The sequence below is a fragment of the Aulonocara stuartgranti genome (genome assembly GCF_965226115.1).
Source record: "Aulonocara stuartgranti genome assembly, chromosome: 16".
Lineage (NCBI taxonomy): Eukaryota > Metazoa > Chordata > Actinopteri > Cichliformes > Cichlidae > Aulonocara > Aulonocara stuartgranti.
Genome location: NC_138952.1, coordinates 33,396,665 through 33,417,426, shown reverse-complemented (window position 1 = coordinate 33,417,426; position 20,762 = coordinate 33,396,665). Strand labels below are relative to the sequence as shown.

General features: G+C 40.2%; 1 protein-coding gene and 1 long non-coding RNA gene across 10 annotated transcripts in view; one reads left to right on the top strand and one right to left on the bottom strand.

Moving 5' to 3' along the window:
* Positions 1-1,769: 1,769 nt before the first annotated feature.
* LOC309691453 (G2/M phase-specific E3 ubiquitin-protein ligase-like) overlaps positions 1,770-20,762 on the bottom strand; it is a 45,769-nt gene continuing 26,776 nt past the window's right edge. For 4 of the 9 annotated variants that reach the window (XM_082509106.1, XM_082509103.1, XM_082509105.1 and 1 more), the window contains exons 2-7: positions 5,179-5,266; positions 4,875-5,089; positions 4,487-4,754; positions 4,190-4,344; positions 3,718-3,950; positions 1,770-2,464 (exon numbers count right to left, since the gene is read on the bottom strand). In XM_082509106.1, the coding sequence (XP_082365232.1) occupies positions 2,214-2,464; positions 3,718-3,950; positions 4,190-4,344; positions 4,487-4,754; positions 4,875-5,083 (1,116 nt within the window). In that variant the 5' untranslated portion in view covers positions 5,084-5,089; positions 5,179-5,266 and the 3' untranslated portion in view covers positions 1,770-2,213. Of the gene's footprint in view, positions 2,465-3,717; positions 3,951-4,189; positions 4,345-4,486; positions 4,755-4,874; positions 5,090-5,178; positions 5,267-6,643; positions 6,676-6,772; positions 6,811-20,762 lie in introns of those variants that run through there. The other 5 variants (XM_082509101.1, XM_082509102.1, XM_082509108.1 and 2 more) reach the window with 2 other exon arrangements.
* On the top strand, positions 11,875-12,416 carry LOC309691336. The gene is made up of 3 exons (XR_014271962.1): positions 11,875-11,943; positions 12,060-12,193; positions 12,301-12,416. It is a non-coding gene; the product is annotated as an uncharacterized lncRNA (long non-coding RNA).

The following is a 20,762-nucleotide window of genomic DNA, read 5'->3' as shown; positions in this document are numbered from 1 at the left end:
TATCAGAGAAACTCAGGAGTTTTCTCCAAGCACGACATCCCAGCTTACTTCAGACCCATCCACAAACTCAGACAAAAACTGGTTCATCCCAAAGACAAAACTCCTAAACACAAACTTAACAACGTAGTGTATGATGTACAGTGCAGCGAGGAATGCCCAGACCCAGGGCTGGACTGGGACAAAAAATCAGCCTGGGCATTTTGACTAGAGACTGGTCCACCAGGTATTATAGGAAAAACCATAAAGCCTTTCAATGAAAACAAACGTCGTTGTGACAGTGATGTACACTGTCTTGTACACTGTCTCTAATATTAGGGGACTTTAATCATGTCTCGCTGGACTCCACACTGCCCACCTTCACCCAGTATGTGACCTGCCCCACCGTAGGCAATAAAACATTGTACTTAATGTATGCCAATGAAAAAGTGGCATACAGTTCATCACCTCCCCCTGCCCAGGGAAGATCCGATCGTAACTGAGTGCGTCTTGTCCCTGTGTGCAGCCCTTACTGTGCAGGGAGCCACTAATCACCCACGCAGTGCAGAGATGGTCCGCGGAGGGCATATAAATAAATAATAAAAGCAAGTAAATGACAGTATGCTCTTTCTGAAACAAACAAAAGGAGACCTTAACTTTTATGAAAATACCGCTTTACTCAGTTTAAAGTAATACCACTGTATAATAGCCTTCAAATTTAATAATGTTAACAGTATCTCAGGAATATTTTTCAAATCTCACCTTTTCCCCTTATTTTTCAGAGATTACAAGTTCATGTGTGACATTTATTTAAACCACCATGTAGCTAAAAGTAAAAACAAACACTGTAGAAGCACTTGTGGCTGTGTCCTTTGTGAACACACATTAGGGAAAATGAAAAACATTCATTTATAGAGTGTTTGATCTATAAACATGTACCACTGTGTAATCCTGTTTTTGGATGAACTGAGGCTTAAAAATATAGGCTAGAAAGCGACTGTTCATTTCAGGGATTTTGGTTCCTTATCAGCGGAGTCAGACAGCATGAATATGATGAGGCTTGTAGAGATGACAGTAGGCAAGCAGACAAGTTTCCTGAGGTTGGGCTGAATGAACCTAGAACACAGGAAGAAACCTAAACAAGCATAAGGAACTTTAGCTAAATATATTGTCACGTACAGCCAAATGACAGTAATAAAGAAGGTAAGCCGTGACCATAGAAAAAGCAAAGCAATCACTGGATTGACTGTCCAAATTGCTACACACTTTTTAAGCATCGTTCACCAACAAACTGAGTCTAACAAATCATTTTCTTTACTTTGGTAATTACAGTTATTGCCTTATGTATAAAATATAATTTTAATACCAGTGTTCATTATCTTGACATTATTTTTTTACAAAAAAAACACTAGCTTTACAGCCATCATCTCTTACATAATTCTACCACAATACTACCAAATTCTACCACATTTACATAATTGATTTTTAACCAGGTTATAGTAAAAGGCCAGGTGCCAATCTCAGAGTTAACGCCGGAGTTTAAAGTCAGTTTGTTAAAACTGCTTTGTTCTCGAAAGCAGTAAAATTAATTCATAACTTTTAATTCTGAGTTGAGATGGATTCTTCAGTTCTTGGTTTGAGAACAGATGAGGGTAAATTCATTTAACCTTTTACCTTGACTTAAGCACATAATTGTACTTCATAGCCCTCGTCAATGGAACCCAATACCAGTATTTGACAGTAACAGGTAAGCCTCAAATTTAATTTTTAAATAGACAAGACACCATGAGAACTGACATTACAATATTTTATTTTACAAAAGTCAGTGTCTTTTAGTTCAAAGTTTGTCTGGCATCTCTTGTACATCTTGAAAATAAATAAATAAATAACTAAAAAAACCCACACTCTATGCAGTGTACTATAATTGAACATAAACAACAATTTTCCAAAAGAATATTTCTAGATGAATTGTCATTTGAACTATTTCCTGGAAACTTTCTGAACACCACTTATTTTGCATGGCTTGATGCATGAATACCCTAGTTGTCTTAACTGGACTATAAATATAACTATATACACAATGAACAGTCATTTGTAAAAACACTTTTAAAATGTAAAATCTTTAAGAAGCCTGAGTGCCAGGAGCAATCCCCTTTAAGAACACTTACAATAACAACTTCATCCCAAAAGGCCACAGGTTTTAACCACAGCTTCCCAGCATCAGTTCATGTATGCAGCTACACCTTTCCAAATCCCAGGGATCCTTTTAATGCATCGTTCATAAGATCTTTGAATTGATCTTCATCTGCAACACCTCTTGGGAGATACAGGGATAAGCTGCACATTGATTTGTATGGGAAGCGCCGCATCCCTGACTCCTGATCGTAAAAGTCTATGTTGCAGGACTGTGGGAACCCCAGTGGTGGAAGTAAGTCAGCCCCAGTTATAAAGACCAGCAGCTCTTCAAATGTGTGGTCCACCTCTTGCTCTGTTAAAATACATACAAGTGTTAAATAAGGTGCAATGTGTAGATTTATAATCAGTTACACTGACTGCATAGTAGAGCAGTTGCGTTAATGACTATTTTGGAGTCAAAAACAGGTTTTTAGGCAAAACCATTATTGCAAAGCATTGTATTAAAAAAAAAAAATACTCAAAGCAATCCTGCCCTCCTAAGACAGGAAATTAATTTTGGTCCTCCAAGTCAGACCTATATGTCAAGGACTGTTTATGCAATGTGTATTTTTTTTTTAAAGTTATTCATTCTGTCCTTGCAAGAGTACATTGGCTTTCTAGTGATGTCACATTTGCGCGGGTGTTGTCATTGCACCACTCGATTACCCTAGGACACTAATATACAGGAGGTTTCGTTATAGTCAATGGAATACCTGAAGGTTCTTCTAGTTAGGCAGTGCATCTAATTAACAAATGACACAAATAACACAATTTGAAACCTGTCTTAAACACTGCAAAAATACTGGGGGCGATCGTGGCTCAAGAGTTGGGAGTTCGTCTTGTATTCGGAAGGTTGCCGGTTCGAACCCCGGCTCGGACAGTCCCGGTTGTTGTGTCCTTAGGCAAGACACTTCACCCGTTGCCTACTGGTGGTGGTCAGAGGGCCCGGTGGCGCCAGTGTCCGGCAGCCTCGCCTCTGTCAGTGCGCCCCAGGGAGTCTGTGGCTACAATGTAGCTGCCATCACCATTGTGTGAATGGGAGAACGACTGACTCTAGTCCTTAGGGACTAGTAAAGCGCTATACAAATACAGGCCATTTACCATTTACTTAATTCTCAGATGTGCTAATACAATTGAATCTTAAATTTTACCATATTTTAAATACAAGTATGTAATATAACTATTTAATATTTTAGTGTTAGGAGATGTTTTCGGTCATGTAATAAAAATAATGTTTTACCAGAAATCACAATGAAAATCAAATTACATCCTATCAGTCTAAACAAGATCTGGTAGAGATGACAGAGGATAAAAGAAATAATCTTCAAAAAATATTTGTTGTAGGTGGTTTCCTTTCAAATACCTCACCTAAAAGGTAAAATAGTCAAAAACTTCCTCATATGCTCTAAGAAGGGGTGGATTTTGCAAAGTTCTAAGGTTTTATTGCACCCAAGTGTTGTTTCGATTTAGTTGTCTGTATTTTGTATTGTGGACACTGTATTTAACATGAAATGCCTGAAGCAATTCAAACAGAAACAAGACATGTGTTGTATTCTATGTACTCACCCTGAATGGCCATAAGCCACCATTCCCACTGAAAGATGGTGGCTTTTTCACGTCTGTCACTTCCAGCTGGACTCCATCCAATGGTGAAGAGATCCTGGAAGCTGTTTCTTGTAAGTTTATTTCCTGCAATTGTAAATACAGGAAGGAACTGCTTCCAGCATCTCTTCACCATTTGCCAGAACCGACCACACGAGTCCATACTGGCAACAAACTGCTGAATCATGCTGGCAACCCTGTTGACCACAGATTGTACTCTCAATTCATACAACATAGCAAAATTGTGAAACAAAACAAAAAGTTTTGTCAAAACAAAAAGTTTTCTTTTGTCAATTTAAACACCACCTTAACTGCAATACAGATATCAACTCAGCAGATTGATGATTTGTTTAAGTGTTAACTATTAGGGGGGAACACAATGGGAAGACGAGCCCTGACCAGGAAACTACTTTGGAATTTTCTAGCAAATTCTCACCTGTGAAATGCAAAATGAGATACAATCTTGCCCCTTATCCTCTTAACATCAAGTAGTGTGGCAGTGTAGATGTCAGGGATACCACAGCCTGCAATCCAGTCCCCAAGGTGACTTTTCAAGTCTGCCAGGTCTTCTAGGGTGCTGAAGTTGGAAACCTTGAAAATCAGGCACCTCCATAAATACATACGTTTAAAGCATTCACTAAGTGCACTTACATTTTGAGACGTTCCACTTATGAGTTAAGCTATGCATCGTTTCATTGAATTTAATTACACCTCAGCATGCACACAGCTTTACCTTTTCTATGTTCTGTTTGATGTCTTCGTCCATGAAGACCTCTACATCGAAGTCATCAAGAGATGTCTTCTGGCCACACATCATACAGAACAGGTGTCTGTTGATACACCGTGGCCCTGGCCCATTGTGTGCTATCGACCAAGCAATCAGTTTACCAGCCGTATAAAACTTGTTGCTTGACAGCAACTGCTGGCTATAGCTGAACAACAGACTGCCAGGCTTCCCCTCAAAAATCCCTAGGGAATTCTGAGTTTCGACCATAAGTAAGCTGCAGGAAAAGATAGTAAAAAATAAAAAAAATTGAGTCAAATTGTGATTTCATCTTTGCAACAACAAAAAACACATTCACACATTCTATTATTGTGTGGGAGAGATGGGAATGGGTTACCGAAAAAATTCCTGCCTTGGGCCTCCATAATCATCGGCCATTTCACCAACAAATTCAATATTTGGCAATTTATGCCAGGCAAAATATGACTTAGAAAGTGCCATGCAGGCACTATGTAGGATTTTCCTTCGTCTGGCTATTATTGTACAATAATTGCTGGTGTCAAGATGTGTGTCCTGGAAATCTTTCAACACAGTCGCAAGGTCCATCTCGTCCTGAAGAAAAGGGGGGGGGGGGAGAGAAAGGTCATGACTACATGAAACACATACACAGCAGTTCTGGCAGTGTTGTTCATGAGACATACATGTGAATCATTTCGTTCAGGGGAAGCCAGGACAGCCTCATCCAGGTCTGATACTTCTGACTCTGCAGAGTCGATGTAAAACTCTTCCCTAAACAGAACAAATGCATTTGATTTTTTTAATATCATGTGTACATACTGAAATGGAATGACTCATATGATAAAAGAATCTGATTTCACATTCTTTTACTGTATAGATACAGGCACTTAAAATGGCCATGTGGTCCTTGATTGCATCTGTTGGAGCCCTTTGTCTTTTAACAAATTTCAAAATATTAAAATATAAAGTTTGTTGTTAGTTTACTTCTATTTTTGGGCTAATCATTTTTTATTTGTAGGTTAATGCTCATTCCATTGTTTTGTTGTTTATCTTATCAAGTCAGCCAGGAAGAATTTCAGGGCTATTTTTGATAACTTAAGAGACTGGTATAAGACCAGCATGCACTGAGATGGGCCTTTTGTTTTGTTTTGTTTTTAATTCGAGAGACAAGCAGCATGAAGCAACAAAAATGGATCTTGTTATTGGTTGCCAAAATGGATCAATAAACTATACAATGCAACTTTCAAGTTTTGACAGTGCAGTTTTCCCTGCGCACAAAAGATTATCACAGGGCAGCAGTGTCTTCTTTTCCTTTTTTTGTGAAACATAAGGAACTGCCACTACAGGGCCCATTTACTGGGAATAGTTTGGGTGATTTGTAGTTCCAAGTGTCTGAATGGTCAGGCTGACTAAAGTGTTATCGATGCATTTTCAGCAATTAAAAATACCAATATCATGACATCAACAAATCAGAAAAACATGAAAAAGCAAAACAGAAACCGAATGAGGCAATTAAACCATTGGTCTATATTCAGGGCACATAAATGTTATCAGTTCAATACATGCAACCTTTAAAATTTTAATATTCGCTGGTCTCACCCCGTATATTGTACTAATTGAGTGTCTATTTACCTATGGTGTGTGCTTTATAAGTTCCAGTTTACACTTAAGTTTTGGCATGTTATTCAACAACTACCACTTGCCTGTTAACCTCTGGTTCCTGGAGACCATGCCTACTAGAATGAGCTGTATGGTTTTCATGCAGACCACTGCAAAGGAATAGCAGAAATATTTCATAGCAGGAAGAGGACCCCAATGCAGATATTTATTGATCTAGACTACACGAAATGATCCAAGTTATAATAATGATAGAATTAGTTTGTACAACAGTTGTTTTACCAAAAAATAAAATAAAATTGTGCAATAGTTTAAGATTAAAATTCCAACTCATAAACAAACAGAGTGCCATTTACCTGATAACCTCTGGCTCCTGTACATTGTGCCTGCCATGGTCAGGTGTCTCGGTGTCATGCAGCACACTGCAATATGGTAAATATTGATGATGAGAGGGTGTAATGCATTTACAGTGCTACAGTCCAAAGGCAGTTGTCAAACACTTACATTGTCATTTCAGACTGCACAACTTCTCCACCAGTTGAGTCCTCATTGGCTTCTGTAATCTAAAACACCAGAGTATTAAAATATAAAAGAAATGGAACAACAAATGACAAACAAGAACAGAGGACAAGTCAAAGACAAGAACCAAAACAGCCACACCTAAAATGAATGAAAGCATAACCACAAAAGATCAGTCTTTGGGTAGGTATAACTTAGGATAACTGAGGGGGGAAAATAAATAAATAAATAAATAAATAAATGAATAAAGCAAAGGTTAAGGACATTAACAAAAGACAATGAAAAAGCCAAAACCCAGGAAACTGGGATTACAAGAACAAAATGACCCTAACCCTAAAATACTGTTAGACCACAGTTCAAGCTTGCTCTACTGCATTTCTGTTATTAACAGTGAATCAACTGAGGGGGAATTATTTAAGCATAGCCATCTGGCATAGTGATCAGATGAATGTCTCAAATCCTTTTGGGAAAATCACAGCATTTATTATTCTGAGCAGTAACATGTTAAAGATGTCTTATACAATACTAGGTTGACTGGAGCGCCACTGAGTTACAGTAATAGTGACAATTATGCCATATCAGCCACCCGAGTGGAACATTTGAATACCTTTGGACGGACATAAAGATTGGAGCGACCCAGTAGGTTTCTTGCTCTAATTTCTTGGGGCGTCTCCTCTTCAAGAGGAAGAATGAGCCGCTGTCCATTCACTTTGCATAGATCGAACTGCAAAGGTATGTCTGCAATATTGTCCCGTAGTGCCTGCCTGAATTCAGTTGCATTTAGGTTTACAGGAACGACCACTCGAGTAGCAGGAGTGGCATCTGTAATCAAATTTAAACCAAATTAGCTTTCCCTAAAAACGGAAAAGGGTAAATTGTCACATTGTAGTGTCTCAACATCAACTTATTGGTGCAAGGAAATAAAGATTACAAAGGTGCTAAAAATCTAATGCCAAATTCTACAATTTGTAAACAACTGACACCATGATGTAATTCTCTTTTTTCAAACCCATCACTCCAAATAATTAATATTAATATAAATATTGATTACCCCTATGGGATCGGTAGTGTGTCAGTGTCGGATTCCTTAGTTCTGACACCTTAAACGTTAACTGGCGATGTCTGGTTCTCCCGCCTCTTGGTCTGCGCACTGGTCCACCTCCGTGCTGTTGGCGGAAAACTCCAAAGCTATCATTAGACCATGAGATAATTTAAGTCAAACTAATGACACAGAGACCCCCCCCCCCCCCCCCCAAGAAAAAAAACGAAAAGAAAAAAAAAACCACCCAACACACTTAGAGTAAGGAATGAGTGTTCAACACATCGGTGTTTATTGCATGCATTTTTCGATTGTCTCGCAAATTAAATGCTCCCTGAAACTATGGGATATGCTACATTTATAAACTAAAATCTTTATGCATAAATGCACATAACAGGGATTAAAATGACTGTCATTTGAAGTCGTCGATCTAGGATAGATATTTATGATTACAGAATTTGTTGTTAAATGCTGTCGATTGAATTGTAACAGATAATTAGTAAACGAGCCATTTATTATTTAAAAATGTTAAAGTTATTTCGTTTTGCAAGAACAAAGAAGGCGCAAAGCTAAAAGCTTGCCAATAGAGTAACCACCACCAAAGCATTTCACCTTTGTAGAAGAGATGTCCCCTCTTCACTGTCATCTTGATTCAGTAGCCGGTTAAATTGGGCATTCATTCTGTCTCTGATATCAGTGAGTCTCCGTCGAAATGCAGCGCTCCGTTCAGACATGACTGTCCACAAAAAGTCCGCCAAAAGGCTGGGCATATATATATATATATATATATATATATATATATATATATATATATAGCATCCCGAAAATTCAAAGTACGGCGGGAGAAGGTACATTGTTTGTGATTGGATCAGCAAGACTGAAAGTTGTGGGGTTTTTTTAATCCACCCCTTACCACAACCTGTGATCAGAATTTGTGGTAACCAATCACAGTCAACCTCATTTTTATGTTGTCTCAATCAAGCTATGTGCAACAACCTACATACAGGTGAATGGATACGAAATCTCTGCACCAACAAAAAACACCGTAAGTACCCTAGTTAATCTCAATTACTGTTCGACTTTGCTAACTAAAAGCTAAGCGATGATTCAGAAACATTGCTTTGTCCTTTTAAGCGCATGTTACATGTTAGCTTTGTAATAAGCGAAAAAAAAAAAGTCATGCTAACCTTGGTCCGTTAGGAATGTTGCCAACATGCCATTTTAGGTGAGGCATGTTAATAAGGTCTTTAATATGGTACTCCGTTTAGCCACTTTATATTATTTAAAATACGGTTTTATAACGGGGCAGCACGGTGGCACAGTGGTTAGCACTGTTGCCGCACAACAAGAAGGTCCTGAGTTCAATTCCACCATCAGGCCGGGGTCTTTCTGTGTGGAGTTTGCATGTTCTCCCCGTGTTTGCGTGGGTTCTCTCCGGGTACCACCGTCCAAAGACATGCAGCTTGTGGGGATAGGTTAATTGATTAATCCAAATTGTCACTAGGTGTGAATGTGTGAGTGAGTGTGAATGGTTGTCTGTCCCTGTGTGTTGGCCCTGCGACAGACTGGCGACCTGTCCAGGGTGTACCCCGCCTTTCGCCCTATGACAGCTGGGATAGGCTCCAGCGACCCTGAAAAGGATAAGCGAATGGATGGATGGACGGTTTTATAACACTTGTTACATTAGCCGGATTAGGCTAAACGGTACTGCACTGCCATCCCAGATAGCAAGACGATGTTGATTCTATAAAGTACCGGAGAAAGTAGATTGAATGTTCTTTTGTTATCACTGATTTATGGTCTAGTTACAGTTCACCAGCTATGTCGACGTGCAATTTATGTATATCTGACCGGGAAATTAAAGCAGCGATCACTTGGACTGTTCCGTATCACCCCTCTTACAGTGGTACATCCCTCCAGGTAACCATTCACAAGTCTTGTACAGTAGAGCGGGAATTACTCTCAGCGGAATTGAGAGGAGAAAGTGGATGCAAGCTACCGTTAAACTTGACTGAAGAAGAAGAGAGGAGAAAGCATATAAGTTCATGCACTTCACTGGCCTGCACCACGATTAGTATAAGGTAAGAATGAATGAATTATATTCTATTCTTTATTTATAGGTTGTTTACAGTACAGTAAAAAAAAAAAAAAAACTCGTTAATATACAGTTTCGGACAAAATGTGTAAGCCCGAAATTGTGTCTACTTTCATCTTATAGTCCGGCAACAAATAAATTGCACTGCGAACGCAGTCCATCAACAAAGAAAACATTTTCGTTTCATACTTTTCCACTAAGCTAAGGCTTCGAGGGTTCCTTTGTTAGCCTTGTCGTCGCCTCGGCCACCATTGACCCAGACTGTAGCTCTGTGGTTGCTTTTTTTGCATAGTACTAAAAAAATGTAAATCTGTGATAAATGGTAGGTAAACGTAAAGGTAACTGCATAAATGTGTTCAATGACTTTGTTACTTTTGATGATTGGAAAGCACCCGCTTCAGTTCGCACACGAAAACTTTAGACTCAGTTCGATTGCTCACGCGGCATGCCCACGTGACTTTACTTCGCAAGCTCACCGGAAAAATCAATGCGCAATTATGTGAGGTAAAAACTATAACTTTAATCTCAGCCAAACCCATTTACTCAGGAACAAATACAATAGTTTAAAAAGCCAAACAATAACATTTTTAAGTTATCTAAGTGACTTATATATATTTAACCTGAGTAGCGAAAGACGGCGGTGGGTTTGAAAACAATTTGCCAGGAGTCCGGTGTTCTCACGGCTCTAGCACTCGCATCCCCAGGCTTCTACCTTTCTACCTATAAAACCCGGAGAGCAGCCAAATGGCTGGTAGGCTTTTAGCTAAACTTTAGCTTCAGCCAAGTGGAAGCTTAATTGGCTTGTCATTCATATGTATATTAGGTTGTTACCTGGGAATTCTGGAGGGAGGGGAGTGGGGGTGTGTGATTGAGGGGGTGGGGGAGCTGCTAAAAGCTGTGCACTTCCTTTTGTGTTTCATCTTGATGCATTCTCAATCATCCAGGGAAATAAATCTCCAAAAGTCACCAACTTGGAGTGTTTCAGTTTGCCATCTTAGGGAGAAATCAACACACATGGGTGTATGTCCTTTGTTGCTGAGATTTATTGATAAAAACAGTACAAAAAACCAACCATTTTTACACATATTTACAAATAATAATAAAAAGTGAGTGAGTACATTTCAACATTTTCAGCAATCACTCACAATCCTGGCACTGCCATGGTATCTGTAGTCTGCATTTACCACATGTGTATCTGTTGCAGTGATATTTGAGGTTTACACAGCTACATTTCATCCTGAAAATATGTTAAATGTTTATTTTGTGACCCAGAAAGAATAATCAGAGTAATATTAAAACTAACTAGCTGCCGCCATTGTTGGAAACTGAGCAGGGCTGCGCTATGAATTCTGGGACAGAGCTACTACTTCTTCGGGGTTTAACGGCAGCTGGCATCCTTGTACATGCAGTGCTGCCATCTTCTGTTTCAGTCCATTATTACACTCTTAAATCCACAACGAGTAAAGAAATGAATAAAGAACAGTATATGCAGAAAATAAATAATAAAGTTAAAAGACAGCATGGTCTTCATGAACCCAGGGTACAATACAAAAATGTCGTTTTATTTAAGTGAACAAAACAATGTAGACCATGTTCATTTTGTTAATAAGTTGGAAAAAAAAACTAATGACAGCATTTAAAATAAACAAAGATAAATAACATAGATGGGAACATTTGACAATGGAATTGGAACATTATCAAAAATGATTTTTCAGATATGCAGAGTAGAAGATGCAGAGATTCAAATTTTTAACTTGGGTGTGTGTTTGAAATATGAAAATATTGGTTGACATCATTGACATACTGTTATTAAAGATAGGAATATGTATGAAACGTAGATTCAAAAGCTCTATTAACAGAACTATAACCTGTTAGAATCTGACATTTATTTCAGATGCATTCTGTAACTGTTCACAGTCCCAATACTTAGTGATGACAGAGTGTTTCCAAAAGTGCTCAGTCACAATTTTCAGAAGACTAATATGAAATTTTTTGATTTATTTAAATATATAAACCTGTTGAAGGTAATAATTTAATTTTTTGTCTTTGTGGGATCACAGTACAAAGTATGGCCTGGAGGATTTTCATCTCAAGGTGCAAGAACATTCTTAATGACTGTACACGGCGGCTGCTGATGGACGATGTTGGGCCAGATGTGCTACAGTTAGCGTTAAGGAGGTATGATCAAAGCATGATGGAAAACATTTAACATTTTAACTTGCATAAAATGTTTAAGGGGAATATGGCCTGAAAATATAACATGAATTAAGAAGTAATTTTTTGATATCTTTGAGGTTGGAGACAATGCAGAGAAGCCTTCGGTGGGCAAGAGGAAGACTGATCAGTGTAACTGCAGCAGATCAACTTCTGCGTGACTTGGCTGAATTGATTCAGGAGGTCGAACTGTCTACTCAGCATGGCCAACAAGGTAAGCACATATTGTGTCGATTCCTTGACTCATCAAAAGTGTGAAATAAATTATGACTCTGTCTTAACCCTTTTTTCCAAATACACCAAACGCTTATATATTTTCAGGCTCTTTTGGATACCAGGCACCAGTGGTTTTCAACAGAGGTAGAGGCAGATCCCTTTACCTTATCACTCGGGAACAGCTTTCATTCCTGAAGTCATGTGGATTCACTGCACCTCAGATGGCTGATATTTCGAATGTTTCACTTCGTACAATTCGAAGACGTCTGCGGTCAGTGACTTTTGAAACCAGTGTGACTTTCAGTTCTTTTGTGACACACACCCACTGTTTATTCAAATTAAATGGTATTGTGAAATTGTAAAAATTAGTATATTTGAATGTGCACTAACTAGTCAAGTAATGATGTATGTTGTTATGGCAGTGATAAAATACTCATGTTTTTTTTGTCTGATTTCAGACAGTATCATTTCACCCGTGCATCAATGTATGCGGAACTGACTGACAGTGCGCTGGATGAACATGTGCAGGACATTGTCGCTGGCAATGAACAAATTGGTCCTGAGGCTGTCAGAGCCTCCCTGCGAGTACGTGGACTACAGCGAAGGAGGGTTCGAGCAAGCATGCTACGGATAAATCCTGGAGCAGCTGCCATAAGAGCAGTTTTGCGGAGACCAGAACGAAGAACATATCAGGTTGCAGGTCCAAACTTATTGTGGCACATTGATGGAAATCACAAGCTGATAAGGTAACCAACCACACTGATTTGTTGAACACCTATTTTGACCAAAGTGAAATTCAGCATTACATCAAATATAATTGTTGAACAGTAAGACACGTCCAATAGAGCCAGGCCCTGGGATGGGCAGTCCTCTAACACAACTGGTTATGTTTAAAGGGGAAGATCAGAGAACACAGAGAGCGCAAGCAACGTACAGAGAAAAATTCAAACTTGACATGCAATAGTGCCATGTAAATCAATTAAGACTGTGTTTTCCATTGTTTCAATAACAAAGCAGAAATAATATTTTTCTTCTTATGGACCACGGTTTTAGGTGGAGGATAGTCATTCATGGGGCTATTGATGGATACAGTCGTCTTGTGGTCTTCCTTCATGCCTCAAACAACAACCGTAGCAGCACTGTTTTATCAAGTTTCATCAGAGCCGTGGTATCCTATGGTGTACCCTCGAGGGTCCGGACAGACAGAGGAGGGGAAAACAATGCTGTCTGCCTGATGATGAACATTTTCAGAGGCTTTGATCGTGGAAGTGCCCTAAGAGGAAGGAGTACCCATAATCAGAGAATTGAGAGGCTCTGGGGTGATCTGTGGCGAGGAATGACCAATGTGTACTGTGATTTATTTCACCACCTGGAGGAGGAAGGCATCATTGACATTGACAATGAAATGCACCTTTGGGCTCTCCATTACATCTATCTCCCAAGGATCAACAGAGATTTGAAAGACTTCACTCAACAGTGGAACAATCATGGCTTGCGGACAGAGAGACACTTGAGCCCATTACAGATTTTTGTCCGAGGCAGCCTCCAGCAACAGGGCCGAGCCTCAACTGCCATGCAGGACATCTTTCAGACCAGAGCAGCTGCTGCTGATGGGACTATTGGTGGGACAGCTGATGGTAGTGTGACAGCCACTGAGAGTGAGACGACTGCTGCTCAGGGCTCAGGTGCAGATTCTGGTGGTGGTGGTGGTGGTGGTGCTCATGGTACAGATGAGCTGGGATTGCTGGTTGACTGGCCTGAGAGGATTACTGCGCCAGACATTGAATTTACTCTGGACAGAACGGTGATGGAGCAAGTGGTAGAACTATTTAATCCACTAAGTGGCACCAGAGGGAGTCATGGTATTGAACTCATATCTGGCTTAATATACTTTCTGGACTCCACATATCACTGAGACAGGCGTGTCACAAATTTAGAGGAGAAATAGTTTGCTGCTTTATAAGAAAGCCCTCCGCAAAGCCAGAACATCTTACTATTCATCACTGATTGAAGAAAATAAGAACAACCCCAGGTTTCTCTTCAGCACTGTAGCCAGGCTGACAAAAAGTCAGAGCTCTTTTGAGCCAACAATCCCTTTAACATTAACTAGTAATGACTACATGAACTTCTTCACAAATAAAATTTTTATCATTAGAGAAAAAATTACCAGTAATCATCCCACAGATGTAATATTATCTACAGCTACTCTTAGTACCATTGATGTTAAGTTAGACTCTTTTTCTCTAATTGATCTTTCTGAGTTAACTTCAATAATTACTTCCTCCAAACCATCAACGTGTCTTTTAGACCCCATTCCTACAAAACTGCTCAAAGAAGTCCTGGCATTAATTAATTCTTCGATCTTAAATATGATCAACCTATCTCTAATGATCGGCTATGTACCACAGGCCTTCAAGCTAGCTGTAGTTAAACCTTTAGTCAAAAAGCCATCTGTAGACCCAGCAGTCTTAGCTAATTATAGGCCAATCTCCAACCTTCCTTTCATATCAAAAATCCTTGAAAGAGTAGTTGTCAAACAGCTAACAGATCATCTGCAGAGGAATGGCTTATTTGAAGAGTTTCAGTCAGGTTTCAGAGCTCATCACAGCACAGAAACAGCTTTAGTGAAGGTTACAAATGATCTTCTTGTGGCCTCTGACAGTGGACTCATCTCTGTGCTTGTCCTGCTAGACCTTAGTGCAGCATTCGATACTGTCGACCATAATATCCTATTAGAGCGATTAGAACATGCTGTAGGTATTACAGGTAGTGCACTGCAGTGGTTTGTATCATATCTATCTAATAGACTCCAATTTGTTCATGTAAATGGAGAGTCCTCTTCACACACTGAGGTTAATTATGGAGTTCCACAGGGTTCAGTGCTAGGACCAATTCTGTTTACATTATACATGCTTCCCTTAGGCAGCATCATTAGAAGACATAGCATACATTTTCACTGCTATGCAGATGACACCCAGCTCTATCTGTCCATGAAGCCAGATAACACACACCAATTAGTTAAACTGCAGGAATGTCTTAAAGACATAAAGACCTGGATGGCCGCTAACTTTCTGCTTCTTAATTCAGCTAAAACTGAGGTTATTGTACTCGGCCCTGAAAAGCCTAGAAATATGGTATCTAACCAGATTCTTACTCTGGATGGCATTACCTTGGCCTCCAGTAACGCTGTGAGGAACCTTGGAGTCATTTTTGACCAGGACATGTCCTTCAATGCACATATTAAACAAATATGTAAGACTGCGTTCTTCCATTTGCGCAACATCTCTAAAATTAGAAATATCCTGTCTCAGAGTGACGCTGAAAAACTAGTTCATGAATTTATTACTTCCAGGCTGGACGACTGTAATTCATTATTATCAGGATGTCCAAAAAACTCACTGAAAAGCCTTCAGCTAATCCAAAATGCTGCAGCAAGAGTACTGACAGGGACTAGAAAGAGAGAGCATATTTCTCCTGTTTTGGCTTCCCTTCATTGGCTTCCTGTTAAATCCAGAATTGAATTCAAAATCCTGCTCCTCACATACAAGGTCTTAAATAATCAGGCCCCATCTTATCTTAATGACCTTGTAGTACCATATCACCCTATTAGAGCACTTCGCTCTCGCTCTGCAGGCCTACTTGTTGTTCCTAGAGTATTTAAAAGTAGAATGGGAGGGAGAGCCTTCAGTTTTCAGGCCTCTCTTCTGTGGAACCAGCTTCCAGTTTGGATTCAGGAGACAGACACTATCTCTACTTTTAAGATTAGGCTTAAAACTTTCCTTTTTGCTAAAGCATATAGTTAGGGCTGGACCAGGTGACCCTGAATCCTCCCTTAGTTATGCTGCAATAGACGTAGGCTGCCGGGGGATTCCCATGATGCATTGAGTTTTTCCTTTCCAGTCACCTTTCCGCCACTCGGATGGCACCCTGAACGCACCATCCGAGTGGCGGAAAAAGCGGCGTTTGTTGGAACTGAACGCCGGTTTTTTCAGCGTTTTGAATGATTGAACGGCGTTTTTTACGCCATTTCTTAACCAAACGGGTTAGAAAAGTGGCGATTTTTGGCACTAATGGCTTACCATAGTTTGCATCGTCAAAACGCGTGAAACGCGCGTCAGTCTAGCGCGTCTGGCACGTTTGACTCGCGAAAAAAACCACGCGCGTTAGTTTTTGTGTTGCATTTTGTGCATACGCGCGTTTCGCAAGTACCACTCGAGTTGGAAAAATCTGAACTCCAGCGTCAAATCGCGCCGCGACAACCAATCAGCAGCCTGGTGACGTGGTTGTGACCTAGGTCAAAGAGGCAGATCCAGCCAAAGCCCTTCATTCTTCAATGGAGGGAAGGCTAATCAAAGCTGTAGCAAACAACCCGGAGCTGTACGACACCAGCTGCTTTCTGTACCGAGACAGGAATATAAAGGACCGAGCTTGGAGGAAGATATGTGAAGAGATCGGGCAACCTGGTAAGTTCATTCATTTGTCTTTTTTACATTTTTGACTGACCCGGGGAAGCCGCACAAAAGCTAGCAAGCCACCACTATTTTCCCACTGACGTACAAATACCGTTCTGCTTTTATGCATGTTGTCATATAGGAATATATTTTGTTCATTAATAAACAGCGCACAGTAGTCCCGCTCATCCGCCACTGCTTCGCTGTTTTGCTGATTTTTTATTGCACCGTACAGCATTGCATTCTGCAGCCTAATTGACAAATCTCCTCCGTGTCGTGTCTCCTGCGCTTGCCCAATTTATCATGTTTGGTTTTAATAACCATCATGTCCAATAGAAAAAACAGCACAAAAACACCCATAACTATGACCCTCATTCGGAAATAGACACCTGCACCGGCGCACGAAAGTGGCAGGCAGATGAAGACAAAACGCGGCATAATAATACTTTTACGTTTTGCAATCTACAAAGGTTTGCACTTTGAGAATCAGTTGTGAGAACTGTGACTAATGTTCGTGTGTGTGTGGAAAAAAGTGTATAAAGTGAAGTGTGTGGCGAGGGGCTAGTTATTCTGAGAACCCCTGATGCAGTAAATGAGGGACCACTGTATATACTTTCTCTAATTATATTCAACCTGTTAACATTTAATACTGTATTGATAGAACCAACTGATTCTGCAGCAGAGCATCCCCTGTTGTTTCTCATGGCTCCCCAGTCCCTGAGCTCCTGCTGCTGCACCCACAGGTAGTCAATTGTAGCATCAGATGTACAGCACGCACTGATAGCTTTGTACTCGGTGGGATTCCCTTGTGATCACCTTTACTAAATATCCACAACAAAACTGATTATATCCTGGTTTTTTTTGGTTTTTTGATGTTGAAATTAAAATCTAGTAGCAGCCTTCTCATTTCTTTGTGTTTTGTGCTGTGTTTTACAGGCCCACAGAGGAGGACGGCTCTGAGACAGATGAGGGACGGGTCCCAGGACGGTCCATCGGCGGTGGAGCTGGCCATCCTGGTGAAGAGGCCACACCAGTCTCCAATGGAGCATTTCCTCCTCAGCCTTGTTCCTGCTCTGGAGAGCAGCTGGGTCCTTTTTATTCCTGTCTCTCTGTAAATACTTATATTTTATATATTTATGTTTAATGTTTTTCTGTTTGAGAATTTTAATATTATTTCAAATAAATTTTTATAATGACTAATGTCTCAGTTCTACTACACAGCAAATGTTGGCACACGACTTGACACATGTACAATTTATTTCTTATTATACTAATGACAAAATACACTAATACAGTGGGATGCAAAAGTTTGGGCAACCTTGTTAATAGCCATTATTTTCCTTTATAATGGCTATTATTGTTGGTTGTTACAATAAAAAATGTCAGTTAAATATCATACAGGAGACACACACAGTGATATTTGAGAAGTGAAAAGAAGTTTACTGGATTTACAAAAAGTGTGCAATAATTTTTTAAACAAAATCAAGCAGGTGCATAAATTTGGGCACCACAAAAAAAGAATTGAAATAAACATTTAGTGTATATCAATGTGTGTGTCTCCTATATGATATATGGGGTGCCTTTGTCTGGACGTGCTTCCCATCCAGAGCTGCACAGCACAGAGGAAAGTTCCAGCGCTCCTGGAATCCCTCTGTGATGGACCGCCAGTCTCCAGGTGAAGGCACAGCCATGAAGTCGTCCACTAGACAGTCCCAGATGGCCGCCGCTACCTGTGGGGTGATCTGGCTCACCGTGGACACACCGACTCTGAAACTGAACGCGATGGTCCTGAAGGAGTCCCTGGTGGCAAGGAACCTGGACAAAATTGTTTAAAATTAGTATTATGTGTACTGCAGTTACAAAATACATTATTCAAATTCCAAAATACTTTTGTGATGTCAGATTTAAATTACAAATCATCAAATTTATAAAAAAAAACATTTTGCAATTATAAGGATAATTACATAATATATATTAGATATAAAACAGTCAGTTGTGTTTTGTTTTAACTTTAACATATCATAATGTGATTTGACTTTCACCCCTACAGTGAGCCAATCACTCATAATTCCTAAACATGTCAATCAGGTAGGGATGAAGTAAGACATTAATAGAAATAAAGAGTTGTATGTTGACATGTAGCCCTTTCCTTGCTTATATCATTGTTAATATTTTTGAAAAATTAACCTGTGATAAGACAGCATATCAAGATAGAATATGCTAGATAGAACCATATAACTAAAGATGAACCAAACTGTTCACAGTTTTATCAAACTCTCAGTTTAAAGAAAGGCTGGTGACCCCTGTTATAGAGTCTGACAGCTGCAGGGATTATATACAAATATTCAACTATACCAGAATTAAATCAGGTCTAAATAAAAAGGAGTGAGTATCACTACAAAGATTAACCCACAGTGGTCCTCGTACCAGTTTGATATCAGCAAACACTGAGAGCATATATTGATATGACACCACAGCCATGCTATCATTGCAAACACTGATAACAGCATAAATTGAATTAAATTGGGACTTGATGAGACCTTTCGAGTATCACTAGAAATATTATAAACAGTCGTCTCCATACCACAGTTTGCTATCAGTAAACACCAACGGCATTCATTGATAGCATACCACATCCATGTTAGCAGTCTATAAACGATAGTTTAGCATATATTAGCACAGGTATCAATAAAGGACTACCGTATTAAACACTTTTACTAACCTCAGGCAGATGGACAGGCGCTCTGCAGGTGGGATTGAGCGCCTGTAGTTGGTGTCTAGCCGGGCGATGCTTGGATCAACGCGGGACAGCAGGTCCTCAAACTGGGCGAGGGAAAGACGGCAATATCGCTGAAATGAACGTCATCCAGGCGCAGCTCCTGGAGCAAGTGGTGTGACAAGGGATTTCTTAAAATCACCCTGTAATTCTTCAGCTAAGACACCTGAGTTAGAAAACACAAACACTGCAGTCGTCTTTACACGCGTGGGCAGTGACGCACACTCTGCGATCTGTGTCTGCGTCTGCCTGTGTACTTTATTTATACATGTCTGTATGTCTGTGTGTGTGTGTGTACAAAAATAACAACGTCACTCAGAGCAACAGGTTCTTCCCCTTTTCTACATCTGCATGTTCTCAGAAAGAGCTGCGATTTTTCTTCTCTACAGCTAACTGTTCTCTGAAAACAGGAAGTGGTTTAGTAGCTGAATAAGTTCATCACAAAAGTTATTTGGTGAAAAGTCACATAGATATGTAGATTACTTAGTAAACAGAAAAAGCACATTTCATGAAGCTGATCAAATTATATAAAAAAAAATACTTTGACATGGTGAAACTCACCAAACTGCTCACACTTCAGGAGGACCTGATGGATCCAGGTATGGCGAGGACGTCCTTAACGCCGCTGCTCTGCTCTCCACAGTAAATAGAGCAGGGAGACTCTCTCTTCAAACGCTAGCTCGACAGCTGCCATCTAGCAAAGATACCGGTCTGGCACAACTTCCTCCCACATCCCTCCACATTTCCGGTTCACGCGCGTCAAAATATGCAATTTTGAGGCGCGATGGATTTTTCTTGGACACGCGTCGAGGTGCGAATATGCACGCGTCAAATTAGGGGCGTTTGGGGCGTTTTCGCTCGCGTCTATCGCGTTCGGTGTGAACACACCGTAAGAGGTCTGTGGGTCTCTTGTAAAAGGACAACATCTGCCTGTAGTTTTTTGAGTTGGTAAAATATTTTTAACCTCTTTTCTCTGGAGCCAGCTCCATTTATATTCCATGTAACGAACCTTAGTGCACCCATAGATGTCTGTGTATAACTAGGGGTGTATGCTGTGTGCGTCGCTTAGACAGGTGGAGAAAATACATCACTTGTTCATAAATAAAGAGAAGGAGAGAGAGAAAGAATGTGTGGCGAGAAATCACACTTAAGAGTCGCCCGTCCAGCTTCAAGCCAAGTTAGCTGGTGGGTCCGAGGAGCCCACCCAGCACCACGCCTCATCTGCTGGGGGTCCTGGAGGACCCAGCCAGCACATCCTCATGTCAACTGACGGTCCGGGGAAGTCTGTTCAGCCGTCACCTGCTGAATCATCCCCCGCGACTTCTACACCGTCACCTGCA